The sequence below is a fragment of the Schistocerca cancellata genome, chromosome 6 (assembly GCF_023864275.1).
Source record: "Schistocerca cancellata isolate TAMUIC-IGC-003103 chromosome 6, iqSchCanc2.1, whole genome shotgun sequence".
Lineage (NCBI taxonomy): Eukaryota > Metazoa > Arthropoda > Insecta > Orthoptera > Acrididae > Schistocerca > Schistocerca cancellata.
The window spans coordinates 8,358,144-8,372,553 of NC_064631.1; the positions used below are offsets into that span (position 1 = coordinate 8,358,144).

Genomic DNA, 14,410 nt, shown 5'->3' on the forward strand with positions numbered 1-14,410 from the left:
TTTCTATCGCTGCTCGTTTAGTTTTTATTGCCGTTTCAAATATACCGGTCATTTTTGAAACACCCTGTATATTATCTGGCAGACGTCGACTAAGCAGTTGTGTACAGGGTGACGTATTTGCAGGAGCTGGAAGCGTGGCTGAACGGCAGCCCCCAGGGCGTGGTGTACTTCAGCCTGGGCACGATGGTGCGGCCGGACACGTTCTCGCCGCAGAAGCTGCGGGCCGTGCTGGACGCCTTCTCGCGGCTGCAGCAGCGCGTCCTGTGGAGAGCCGACCCCAGCAGGCTGCCCGAGCTGCCGCCAAACGTGCTGGCGCGCCGGTGGCTGCCGCAGAACGACGTCCTCAGTGAGTGTGCCTGCCTCGGCTGGCTGTCTCTCTGCTCCGCTACTTGTCGTCTTCCTGCAGTGCGAGGTGACACTGCACACTTCAGCCAAAACACTACGACCACCACTCGCTGCGAGGTTCTGTGCCATCTGCTGCCCTTGTGGGCATGTGATGTGAGAATAAATGGACATAAACGGAGAAGAGACGAATGAAAGTCAGTACGTGACTATAATAGAAAAACAGGCAGTATCGCATGGTGAAATCGTTCACCAACCACTAACTAGGTTAGAAACCTGGAGAGAAGAAACCGAGATGTGTGGAGAATCATTCTAGCGACGGTATGGGCTGTAAAAGAGGAAATCTATTGACATAAGCGTCTTTGACAAACGAAAGATTCTTATGACCTGGTGCTTTGGAACGAATATCTCAAGAGCTGGTGGGCATTCGTGTCCTGCTGTAGTGGGCGCCCTTGGAAAGTAGTCGAAAGACGTTAAAACCGTGAGTAGAGGACGAGGTGTTGGTCATCCACACCCCATCACAGAGTATAGGGGGCGGAGGTTTGCCCCTTCATAAAGCAGGATGTGCGTCGACGTGTGGCAGATCTGACCACACAATGCAGTGCTGGTGTACCTGCTTTGGAGCACACCATCCAGCGTGCATTGTTTAACATGGGGCTCCACAGCAGACGACACTTACATGTTTCCGTGCTGACCTAACAGCATCGTCAGTAACGATTGCAGTGGGCATGGAATCATTGATATTGGACTGTAGATCAATGGAGAAATGAAGCACGTTTTTTGTTCCACCAGGTCGGTGGTCGTATGTGTATACGCCAGTATCCAGGCAATTGGGTCCTCGAAACATGTGGCACTCCACAGACATTGCCTGGGGGACATTTATCTAGGCTTCCATGGGATGTGTGATGCTAATCGAAGGTACCATAACAGCTGTGTCAGCTGTGTAATACGTGAATATTATTGCATATCACGTGCGCCTATTCATGCTTCATGATTTTCCCTAGTCTTTTCCACCAAATTTTCCTGATATGAACCCAGTGGGACACATCTGTGACGTTTTCAGGCACCAGATCATTCAGCATCAGCCACTGATCCTTAATGAATCCTAATTTATTCCTCTGTGGAATTCGTGAAGGGGCATGGAACTGGTTGGGGGGACACTCTTCTCCCACATGATCTTACCTTACATATTTACTGAACGAGCCACTATGCAATGAAATGGATGTACCACTGCTGCCATCTCCTAGTGTTTGGGAGGTGAGAGAGTCCTGTTTTTCTCCATCGCGACCTGAAACATAACATAGCGTTATACTGCCTGTAGCCTTCTGCACAGATGCCGATGTAGCTTCTCTGCAGTATTTAATCGAACTGTGTGTGAGAGGGGAGATGGGAGCTGTCAGGTAGAGAGCGCCCATCTCGCCACGCACACAGGAAACAAATCACGACCGCTTCCAGCAGTGGTCACGGGCTGGGGATTGCTGTGGTGCCTGGAACAAACCTGTTATGCGAATGATGGCTACACGTGATACCTCACATCCTCAGCTCGAGAGCGAATGTCCAGTGCCTCAACCATTGCACCATTCTGCTACTTACATAAAAAGAAAGAGCACTGCATTCTCCAGTGTTCCTACACCAAAGATTTACCGTCGTTGCAAACACACAGAGTATCTGCGATGCCTACCAACTATACGGTACAAATGACCTACCTTAGTGTCATTCTTCCCACCATTTGAGCCTTCCATTACAACATGACCTATGATGAGGCGTGACAGAAGCGCCCTACGCATAACACTATGTATCATCGGCACAACCACCGCCGCCAGGCGCTGACGCCAAACGTTCAACACGTTGTACAGCTTGGAAGGACTATACGGCCTCCCTCCACGACTTTGCTGCAAATTATCTGAACTGACACCATCCTAGTAGGTTTACCTTGTTTATTAACCGACCTCTATACTCATAATAACAAAAAATGGCTCTGAGCACTATGGGACTTAACTGCTGTGGTCATCAGTCCCCTAGAACTTAGAACTACTTAAACTTAACTAACCTAAAGACATCACACACAGCCATGCTCGAGGCAGGATTCGAACCTGCGACCGTAGCGGCCGCGCAGTTCCAGACTGAAGCGCCTAGAACCGCTCGGTCACTCCGGCTGGCTCATAATAACACAAGACTCATTTAGTAAGTCACAAAATCTCGCGGGTTTTGCCGTCAGCACGTCTCTGCTACTCTGTCCACGAAGCATTTGAAATCCCTGTGCTAGCAGGACAGAGCGGATGACGTTATGTTTGTGGAAAGGGCCAAAATAAGTTTCTGTCAGCTGCAGTCACATATAAACTTGATTTCTTAAAACAATTACACAAGGAAGAATCAAAAACTCTCAAGGTTTTGACGAAAGACCTCCTTTGATTCGATTTAGATCGGCTGAAGGCCACATCGAAAATCCAAGGCACAAGGCCTAATCAAGGAATTGAGGTACAGGAGTTCTTCTGCAGGCTTCACTTCTTTAGAATTTTTTTTAATTTTCAATATAAATAGGCTGAAAGCCTTAGCTCAAATTTTTCACATAGAACTCGGCTGAAGGCCTCACATTAATCAAAAACAGTGTTACGGCTTAAAGTCGAGACAAAGATTTTCAATGTTTAATCTAAATAGGCTGAAAACTCGGCTGAAGGCCGCATACCAACAAAACAGTTTAACAGCTTAAGACATAGGAAGAAGAGCTTTCAATTTAAAAAGGCTTATCTCAAAATATTTCGTGTAAAACTCGGCTGAAGGCCTCATACTAAAGAATAACAATCTTATGACTTAAGGGCAAGACAAGGATTTTGACTTTTTAATGTAAGAGAGATTAAAACTCGCCACACAGCATGCAGAAAACAATTTTACAGCTTAAGGCTTAAAGGGAAGAGCTTCTAAATTTCAACTAAATTAGGCTAAAGGCTTTGTCCTAAACTGTTTCACATAAATCTCGACTGAAGGCCACATACACAACGCAAACAATCTCACGGCTTAAAGCCCAGACAAAGAAATTTCCAACTTTTAATTTCAGCTGGAAAACTCGGCTGAAGGCCACGTACAAACTAGAAATTATTTCTTACGGCTTAAGGCTTAGACAAAACTTTTCAACTTTTGATTTGAAAAGGCTGAAAACTCAGCTGAAGGCCACATACCAACTTGAAACAAATTTACAGCTTAAGGCCTAGGCACAAGGAACTTTCAATTTTAATTTTGAAAGGCTGAAACTTTGCTGAAGGCCAAATACCATACAAGAAACAATTTTTTTTGTGGGTTGAGGCCTAAGAAGAAAAGCCTCGCAATTTTATTAACCTAAAACTCCGCTGAAGGCCACACACAGTACTTAAGACTAAAACAGAAATCACTGTGTAAAACACAAGGAGCGACACTCAGGAGGTTGCAAGGATCGGCCTGGGAAGGTAACACTAACGCACGTTTAGGTGAGACAGGTAGCCAGACCGACAACCTCTTAATCGGAAGGCAACCAAATCGACCGTCAACTGACGAATCAACCAACAAGATCAGTTCCGCTCCACACGACCAGAAAACGACAACAAGACAGCACAATGTTCTGAATATTGGTGCCCAGTCCAATCAAGTCAGAATAAACACCCAAAACTACCAACAACACCTCAGCTGTCGAACTACACGCCGTGCTGGACAGCATCGACACGACGAGGAAAATACACATCAGAAAACTACGTCAGCGACCAGGGCAGCTAATCAAAACGTCAACGGCGGCAAGTCAGAAGATACTGCTGGTACACGTCATTAGTTAAGGAATGAATTAAATAAGTTAAACTCCACACAGGCAGGTCGGCTGCAATTCTAGCTGACTTCAATGCACACACATTGTTGCTCGCAGGAATCTCGCAGAAAGCGACAACCAGGATCAAACGAAAAGATGTGACAGCAGTTGAGGCTTGATAGTAGGTTAAGTGAGCACTCAACTTTAGTGTGCAGGATCGGTGGGCGACGAACTTCGTAACCCTCGCAAGAGGCCCCTCACAACTCCAACAGTGGATGCACACCGCCAGTGGCTCCAGCCTGACTACGCGCCACCGAGACTTCCTCGCTGGTCTGTCCCAACTGACCAACTGCCTAAAACCCGGAAACGGTCAAAAGATCAGCACAGGTCGGCCGATGAGATGACCGACCGAACGACCAACCAACGGCCGTTGCCGCTCCAGTCGTCTTCAGCCGGATGGTACACGTGTGTCGCCAGCGGTCGGCAAGTACTGGCTGTCCGCACCTCACTGGCGCTCGGTGCCCGACGCTGCTTCCTCCCCGACTGCTGTTCCCTGCCTCGACTGCACTGCTGGTCCGTCTCCAACTGACTTCCAGACACGACGACCCAGAAACACTATCGGTCGCTCCAGAGATGGTACGATAGTGCACTTATCAATAAGCACTACTGCTGCCACTCACGGGCAAGTAAGGCAGAAAGTTAGTGACGCCAGTAAATGGAATAAGAAAACGAGGCGGCAGTACCGTAATAGAAGATGACAAACAATAAATGGCATGAACACGAGTCGCCCACGGCTCAATTGTCTTCTCAACCCTCTCTTTGTGGTCCATGCAAGTTTGGAGTTAATAGGGCACAACCACAGGTGTTCATGTTTATAGTGCGTCAGTAGCCTACATGAAATCAGTGGGACTGCGCTGCCCTCTCTGTTCTCTGAGAGGTTAGGGGCCATCGAGTGTCGACTCCATTTTCAAGTTTCACACCGTATTTTTCAGGCCAGGCTTGATCTAGCTGGGACATCCCCAAACGGCCCCTCCTAAGTTTTCCGCTTTCTCTCGTTCTTTTCCACCATCTCAGGAACAGGCTGGATTCCACGTGAAAGTTATCACACTATGTTGTATCCGAACACTGGTATCTTTCTACAATGGTAGCCTTATCCATCGAGCCTTAGACCTCTAAACTTGCTCCTTTCTTTCTGGCTGCATTTTGCAACAGCCATCACTTCTCTATAACAAAAATGGTAGTACAATATATCCATTGTAGCAGTCTCACCCAACACAGTCTCACTCAGTTGTCCCACGTGCACCTCTTCTTCATACACCGATGAGCCAAAACATTATATCTACCTGCTTAATAGCTTGTTTTTCCGTCTTTGGAACGAAATTAATCACTGATACTGCCTATCAGGGATCTGAAAATTTGCTGGTCTGTTTGTGCACTTATGTGGCGCGTAAATAACGGGCCACTGATTTGCCTACGCAGGGATGGCGACCGATGACCGAGATGGGTTACGTAGGATTTACATCAGGCGAATTTGGTCGCCGTGACATCAACGTGGGTTCACTATAACGGACTGTAGCACAGTTCTAGCCCCTAGACGTGGACGATTGTACTGATGAATGATGGAATCGCCGTCCAGCAAGACATCAAGCATGAAGGGATGCGAGTTGTTCGCAGCATGTCTTCGATTACTACCACAGGTTCGGTGCAAGCGCAGAGGAGAATGTCTCCCAAAGCAAAACACTGCTCACACCAGCCTGTATCTATGTCACGCTGTACGTTTCGAGCCACCGTTTATCTCGGCGACGGTGTATGAGGAGATTACCATCGACCTTGTATAGCAAAAATGTGATTACCACGAAGAGCCGACACGTTTCCATGATCGATGGTCGAATCCCGATAGTCTCGCGGCCACTTGTCAAATTGCCATCGACTGGACTAATGGTAAACTTAGAGACAGAGCCTGCTGCTACTGTTAACTCAAAGTTACAAGTACACTCCCGGATTGCACGTTTGTACACTATGTTAAAATTTGAAATAGTACATCGACTCATTAGTATTAAGTTGCACAATGCCTATCTGGTCTCTTGTTAGTTTCATAGAGGTAGTTACCCATTTCTGAATTACAAGAGCTGTTGGCTGATCATTGCCTTTGGTGAATTCCAGCTTCACATTGTTCTACCAGCCTACCAGGTATAGATTTCCACTGTTGTTTATGCTGTTTTACACACTTATGAAAGTGTAATAAAGCTGTTTAATAGACAGGAAGCGAGCTGGCACAGATACTAAGTACCTTGTAAACATTGGCTACGCTGCACACAAGAAAGATGATGTGACCATCCGATGCAACCACTGAGTCGATCTGGTACACTAGAGCACCAGGCCACTATTACAGCGAAGAACCACTGCATAATATTCATCATGCTGTCTGGTTCCACTTTCATAGGCTAATTTCATTTTGGCAATCCGGTATAATCGTTCTTCCGACAGTTTATAGATGACATTCTGTTTTAAGACATCACTACATTTCCATACACAAAATCGTCAAGAATTTTGTTGTCTTCTGTATTAGGAAAACGGTTTCTCTACCATGTGTTACATTAGCAATGATTACATAATTCAACTGAAACTGGTGAAAATGACACTTTGATTCTGCAGCAGAGTGTATGCTGTTCTGAAATTTCCCAAAGAATTAAAACTCTATGCTGGACCAGAACTCTACCTCGATCCTCGGCTTTGCGGGCAGTGACCTGCCCGACTGGAGACCTAGAGAAGACCAACGACTCAACCTCACAATTTCACTTTCGTCAGTAGTCTCCTTCCTAACGCTCCTACATATGTACAAAAGATGACCTGGTGGAATTAATGATGTAAGGGTAGGTCCCTGGCCGCACCTGGGTGTCTCAGTTGCTGGCAGCATTGCCCACGAAAGGCAACACCGTGGATCTGAGACGTGGTCCTCCACACAGCTTCACTGTATCCAGCGAACTTCAGGACAGGGCGCACTGCGTTGGAAAGACTGATTCTGGGAAAGACACCAACTCTGCAGCTGAGCTAATCCTCCGTGATGTGCTATCTGTCAGGAGTACTAGTCCGACGCTTTATGCAGCAGAGCTTATGTAAAGCTTGTAAAGAGGATGCAGGTACTGGCAGGACTGCAGCCATTAGTCGAGCCCGAATAGCTCAGCTAGTAACAGTACTACCTGCAAAAAGGAACATGTCCGATGTTCGAGTCCTGTTCTGGGACACACTTTTAATCTCTCAGGAAATTTTAAAAATTCTTATGTGCTTTAAATTTACACATAATTTGCTTACCTGGTTTGAAACAAGAGATTGTTAGAGATACAGGGGCTACGATTGCAAATAATACCTGGTAAAATAACCTTTTCGGTTGCAGACCACCCGAACGTGCGCGTGTTCATCACGCACTCGGGGCTGATGGGCACACAGGAGGCGGTGGCGGCAGGGGTGCCCATGCTGTGCATGCCCATGTTCGCCGACCAGTTCCTGAACGCGGACCGCGTGGTCGCTGCGGGCCACGGCCTCAAGCTGCTCTACCAGGACCTCAGCCGCGAGTCGCTGAGCGACGCGCTGCACCAGCTGCTCGACGACAGCAGGTCAGGCTGCTGTGCCGTGCCGCACCTCAGCACTGCCGCTGCTGGTTTATGAGGCGCCTGTCGCGCGGCGCTACAGTGTTGCCACCTCAGCTGCTCCTCGCTTAAGGCTCTGACGATGGGGAAGGGGCTGCCGTCGTGAGCAGAACATGTGCCACATATTCATTATGTTGCGTAGGTCCCATCAGGAATTTGGGCTGTGCTGTTCGTAAATGATATGAGGGTTGGATCTCTAATAGTGGCAACTATTTATTTATAGCTCGTACAAAACAGCTGGTCATAGGTTGTGTTCCAAAAATGAACTGCATAGAGACAGAAGTGATGGCACGTTCTGCAGAACCTGACCATCATTTTGCAGGACAATGCTCAAGCACATACAGCGCAAGCTGTTACTGATTTGGAGCTGCTATACCACCTACTGCACTCCCCTGGCTTAACACCTCGTGAGTTCAACTCGATTTCTAAACTCGAGGAAACACTTCACAGCATTCGTTTCAGAACTGCTACAAATTCGTCGGACAATAGACCGCGTCGCTCGAACCGTCAACACAAGTGACTCTGCTAAGAGTATCATCCGACTTCCACATCGCTGGCAACGGGTTATGCACAATGCTGGTGACTACTTGCAGGTCAGTAAAACTTTGAACTCGTTTACGAGCTGTAAATAAATAGTTGCCACTGTTCCAGTTCCAACGCTCATATTATCGTACGATGGACGTAATTAAATATTGACTCTTCAGATACGCTGTCATAAGTTAAGAGGCAGACACAGTTCTTGCAATAAATATTACTCTGGTACCAGTGGTTTTAACGGGCATATGCGACTATTTCATGACATAGCGGTACGATACCCAAAAGAAAAGTACCTTCGCTCGTGACATTTAGTCAGACCGATTGTGTGTCACTCTTTCACTTAGAATGGTACACAGACTTAACCCAGTCCACGTTACTTGTCCCGTACCATAACCACCACGAGGTGGGTGGTTGTTTTTCTCGAGACACGACATACGATTTCAGAATTATCAGTTCTCAAATACAACACCAGTAACGAGTCGTCGACGCTCAATGAAAAATACATAACTTCCATGGTAAGACTAACGTAATTTACGTTCTGCAGCCGCGGCGTCGACACTGCATGGGTTTACTTTTAGGGATGGACATCTGAATTTAGCAGCGAATTAAAGCTTTTTCAGTGGATTCCGTTAGCTGATGTTCCAATCTGGGAACAAACAGCAGAGACTATAAATGTCAACTTGGAAGCCAATAAATTCGCTGATCATTGATAAAATTTCACGAAACAGATTCAAACTAAAAGGCTGTATAAATAGACAACTTATTTCAAATCGCTGTGTAATAAACAATTTTTATGCGAAATTATTTAAATTGGCGGAATAATGCTTTGACATTCCACGTCATTCATTATGCCAACGTCAAATGAGTGTTCTCTTTCATAAATGCCCAGGGGAAAGAGGAAAGCAATAAATCGTGTGCTGGGGTTGATGTCGTGTGATTTGAAACTATCTTAGAGTTCCATGAAATGATTTCCACGAAAAATGAAAAATATTAATAGCTAAATTCAGATTTTTCTTATTTCATTATACGTGTAACCGAAATAACGAAATTATTGAATATCCTTTCGTTTACCGTCCCAGAAAAATAGATAGTTTTTTATTTCTTTTAGTTATTTCGAAAGAAGATTATCTTAGGAAGAAGACCGAGCAATGCAGACGTCTGAGCACTTATTTGCTATTGTAATTTCCTAGCTATAGTTTAAGCATATTTAAGATCGATCTCGCAAAAAACATGACAGTAATTCATTATCAGTAACATATTGAAAATATCCAACTGACTCTATTTCAAAAGAAATAGACCAGGTAATCAGGATTTTGTGGCTCAATATCCGCCTATACTAGAACGTCAAGTCCAGGATTTCTGTATTAGGACCTGGAAACGTTTCACACGCACCGCGGAAGCCTAATAACGACCCTTCTACAACCGCTATACTCACAAGAGGGGCGATTTTTTATGTGCGTGACAACCAGTACTACAGTAAAATGCATATCTCAAGTGCTATGGAGCACTTCTTTATCTTAGACACTGATGAACATATCTCTTCTTCCCTAAATTCTTCTTTGCTTTCTATATTTTGAGAGGCGTGAAGAAAAAATGTCCAGCAGTCATGGGATCTAAAGCGCATACATTACCATGTGTGAGCTGTGGTTTTTCTTTTCTACTGTGAAACACATGTTCTGCTGAACAAATGCTCATAACTCTTTAAGTTATGCAATTTAGAGCACATGTTTACTGCACTCTTTTTTTCTTCTTTTGATCCGCCCTACCACCTCCCAAAATATGAAAAGCAAAGAGGTTGTAGTAGAAGAGATTTGTTTCACAGCATCGAAGATGGAGTGCTCATAGCTCTTGAGGTATACGTTTTGGAGCCCGTATTTGCTAGACCTTTTCGCTTCGAATCACAATTTATACCTGTGTATATACTGAGTCATATTTCTTGTCGAAAAACTTTATAGCAAATCTACCATGTAGCTAACAGAACATTTCAGCTGGTGAATCTAGATCAATGGTCGTCAGAGTTCTTCGCCTGAGAGCCAAAAGTGACTCTGTAGGGCACCACCTCGGGTGGCACAGTTAGGCGAGGGACGGGGTGGGGTAAAGTGGCCACTCGAAGAGAAACTCAACGTTCACCAAAGCACGGTCACTGACAGAAGCTTACCACTAACACAATATGAATCTACAATTATAAGGTGACACACCAAGCATTTTAAAGTGAAAAAGGAAATAATATGTTGGAACTGCACACATTTTACAGAAGGTTTACACAGTGACAGTATCTCAGCAGATACTGTTGCCAAGGGTTTAGGAAGTCAGTTTTATCTGTTGTGTTCTGCATGTGTTTTGGAAGTAACTTACACTTATTAGGGTGAATATCTTGGCTACTTTTCCCGACAAGTAGTATGGTTACTTTTCCCAACTGGGCGCCGTGTCCTCATTAGTGATTCACAGAATAAACTATCAGACTCAAATAAATAACAAGGAACTACATTTCTAGGCCAGGAGACGTTGTTTAAACAATGATTGTAACACGTTATTGCTTTCCATACAAGTGAAGTAACAAGAATGGTATAAATGACTTATCTTACATTTCGAAATTTTGAAAATTTGTGGTAAGTTCCTATGGGCCCAAAATGCTGAGGTGATCAGTCCCTAGGCTTACACACACTACTTAATCTAACTTATGCTAAGGACGACACACACACACACACACACACTCGCCTGAGGGAGGACTCAAAACCTCCGATGGGGGAGCCAGGTGAACCGTGGTAAGGCACCTGAGACCACACGGCTACACTGAGCGGTTCATCTTACATCAGACGACTCAAAAACGAATTTTTAATACTCCATCTTCAGGCCACGAGTGGCCTACCGGGACCATCCGACCGCCGTGTCATCCACAGAGGAGGATGCGGTTGGGAGGGGTGTGGGATCAGCACACCGTTCTTCCGGTAGTTATGATGGTATTCTTGACCGAAGCCGCTACCAGTCGGTCGAGTAGCTCCTCAATTGGTATCACGAGGCTGAGTGCACCCCAAAAAATGGCAACAGCGCATGGCGTCTGGATGGTCATCCATCCAAGTGCTGGCCACGCCCAACAGCGCTTAACTTCGGTGATCTCATGGGAATGGGTGTATCCACTGCGGCAAGGCCGTTGCCCAAAAAAATAAATATGGTTTTTAATAAAAAATAACAGAACAAGCATTCATTCTCAGTCTCACTGACAGTGATGGCTACATGTATCAGAATTAGTCTGACCACTCCACGGCAGGCAGCAACACTGTTCAGGGCAGAAAGCTTGCAATGGCCGCCTTTCACATTGTGGCCACTCTACCACACCTTCCCCTACCGATCTCACTATTAATTGGTAAGCTGCATAAGTTAGTGTCCAGTGTTAACTAACTATGCTAACTTCAATATGAGACACAATCAAAGTAACTCCTCTCGAACACGTCATGAAGGCCCAGCGGTACCAAACGGTCGCCGTGTCATCCTCAGCCAATAGGCGTCACTGGATACAGATATGGAGGGGCAAGTGGTCAGCACACCACTCTCCTGGCCGTATGTAAGTTTCTGAGACTGGAGTCGCTACTTCTCAGTCAAGTTGCTCCTCAGTTTGCCTCACAACAGTCCAACAGCACTTAACTTCGGTGATCTGATGAGAACCAGTGGTACCACTGAGGCAAGGCCATTGGCGACGCAATCAATGTAACGTTTAGTAAATGTTGTCAATGTCGTTTTTCCTTTACTCACTGCATTGTATTAAAACAGCCATAATTTTATTTCATATTACTTGCTACAAAGATGCACCACATTTGGAGATGACTGTCTCTATAACACGCATTCATGAATCCATGATACATCCATCTGATATTCATAATACAGCAGGTGACCAGTCCTAGATGTGCACGCTCGTGAGTTGTCAGCATTGGAAGACATATGATAAAACATTCCCCACCCTCATTTCTGTTAACCCTGCAGTGACCGCGTTCCTTACCTCTCTGCCAGGAGGAGGGCAACAGGGATGCTGGTGCAGTTTGTTAGTGCAGGTTGCCTACATCAGGGACATGTATGCACTCAGGAGCAAATTTATTGACCTATTGTTCTCCTTTGATTGACAGGTACTTCACCTATCGTTCTGCTAAAAGGATCATTCCTTTTGATTGACAGGCACTTAACTTATAGTTCCCCCACCCCCTCCCCCTCCCCCCACCGCCTCCACCTCGCTGATGCAGGTACACTTTCAGGTCTGAGTTATTGGAATAGCCTCTCTCCCTCTTATCAATTTGGTTGACTATTTAATTAAATTGATCAATTAATTAACCTCTCCCCTTCTGGTAAACCATCCTCCCCTCCCTCCATCCCTCCCAAAAATTGGCGAGAAAAAGACTTAGTTGATCGATCATTTGGAGGGAATTCGATTGTAGTGTGTGGAATACTGTTTAAAAAATTTAGACGTAGTGTGGAATATTGTTTATTTAAACAATTTAGGGGATTCATGGCAGTATATGAAATATATGGAAATTGGTGGGGAGGAAGGATCTCATAACAGGAAATTCATGGGTACATTGTTTATTTATAAAAAAAAAATCAGTTTGTCGAGGTTGGTTTTCTCTTGCTCATCATTGTCTGCTGTTTGGAAACATGTAGGTCTTGTAAGACAGAATTACATGGGGCAAACATGTTCCATAACCTAATGTTCGGCACTGTACTCTGGGTGTCTTAACCTAATCTGTGGACCTTTGTCGGCACTTAACCTATTGTTCTGTCAACTGGTTTTACATGTCACCCCCATTTCCTTAAAGTATTGTACCGCCTTTGATATCAAATCCAGTAATTAGTTATGTCCTCCCACCATTTTCTGGTACACTTTTCGAATTTCACATGCTTTTGAATGCCGTTTCTGGTGCATTCTTCTTTGTCACACTATCAACTATAATTTTTATTATCTCAGTACATTGGGGGGGGGGGGGGGGTGTCTTTTCCATCTCATCCATCCGCCGGTACACTGTTGGTTACCACATAATGATTGACTTACATCGATTGTTTGAGTTGGAGAAAGAGTTTTGATGGAGGGACAACACCTTCTGGGGACAGATAGCACCGAAACAGTGATCACATACAAGAATGCAATATGAGGAATCACTCGAAATGGAATGTGGAGCCATCAGCTTTTCCGTCACTGTGACAGATGAGTTTAAATGTAGAGGTCGTCAGTCACATTCGGACAGCAATTTGGAGACTCTCCACAATGCCACCCGCCAAATTCTTCCAGTTTTCTTATGTTGTAATTGTCTTTTGTTTAAAATCATCCAGTTTGTATGGAGTGTTAGGGTAGGTGCAGAAACAGCATGATTTACACCATGCAACGTCTAGATTTCTACGAGAGGCAATGGATCAGAACATGTTAATGCCAGTTTAGAACCTGAGACAGATCTCAAAGTCGTGTCGGAAAAACAAAATGTACGGCAGTGTAGAAAGCGTGTTACAGCAGAAAAAAACAATGTTTCAAACAATGACACAGGATCACAGGGAGCGTCTCTTGCAACTTACAGTATAGTCTGTGGGATACGGTCATCCTCCTACAGTATAGGTGATGAAACTTTAAACTGGTCTGTGCGCTGGGTCAATACCTGTATATTTAATAGGATTGTCACATGTCCTCGAAGCCGGCATGCATGTGGTTTTGTTTTCGATAATGGGAGGAGAGAAATGCGGTAAAAGTCTTATCGAGTTTTCTATCGGATGAAATTAGTGGAGCTTTTGTAGTTCGTAATTTTTCTCTGGTGGATGGAACAGAATAACACTGATAGAATGTTGGGGTGATAGATGCGAATGGACCCTGAGGGATGGGGATCTGTAGTACCTACTTGTAATTTGGAGAAGCACCACAATGCAGTAGCAAAATCCGCGTCCTTCCCCCAGTTCCCGTACTGTCTTTTATACTACCTTGTGTTGCAGGAGCAGGCTTCATTTCCATCGAATGGTCAAAACACAGTTCTGTCGCAGTAACTCAGCTTTGCCTGTTTCTAAACGGGTTGCAGATGTTGGTAGATATAGCTTCTCCGATTTCTGCTCAGTTCTGACTTACATTGGAACAATCACATGCGCAAAGCTG

General features: G+C 45.1%; 1 protein-coding gene across 3 annotated transcripts in view; it reads left to right on the forward strand.

The window, feature by feature from the left end:
* The window catches only part of LOC126191491 (UDP-glycosyltransferase UGT5-like), a 152,777-nt gene that overhangs the window by 114,884 nt on the left and 23,483 nt on the right, over positions 1 to 14,410 (forward strand). For all 3 annotated transcript variants that reach the window (XM_049932380.1, XM_049932382.1, XM_049932381.1), the window contains 2 exons: positions 124 to 346; positions 7,506 to 7,725. In XM_049932380.1, the coding sequence (XP_049788337.1) occupies positions 124 to 346; positions 7,506 to 7,725 (443 nt within the window). The remainder of the gene's footprint in view (positions 1 to 123; positions 347 to 7,505; positions 7,726 to 14,410) is intronic.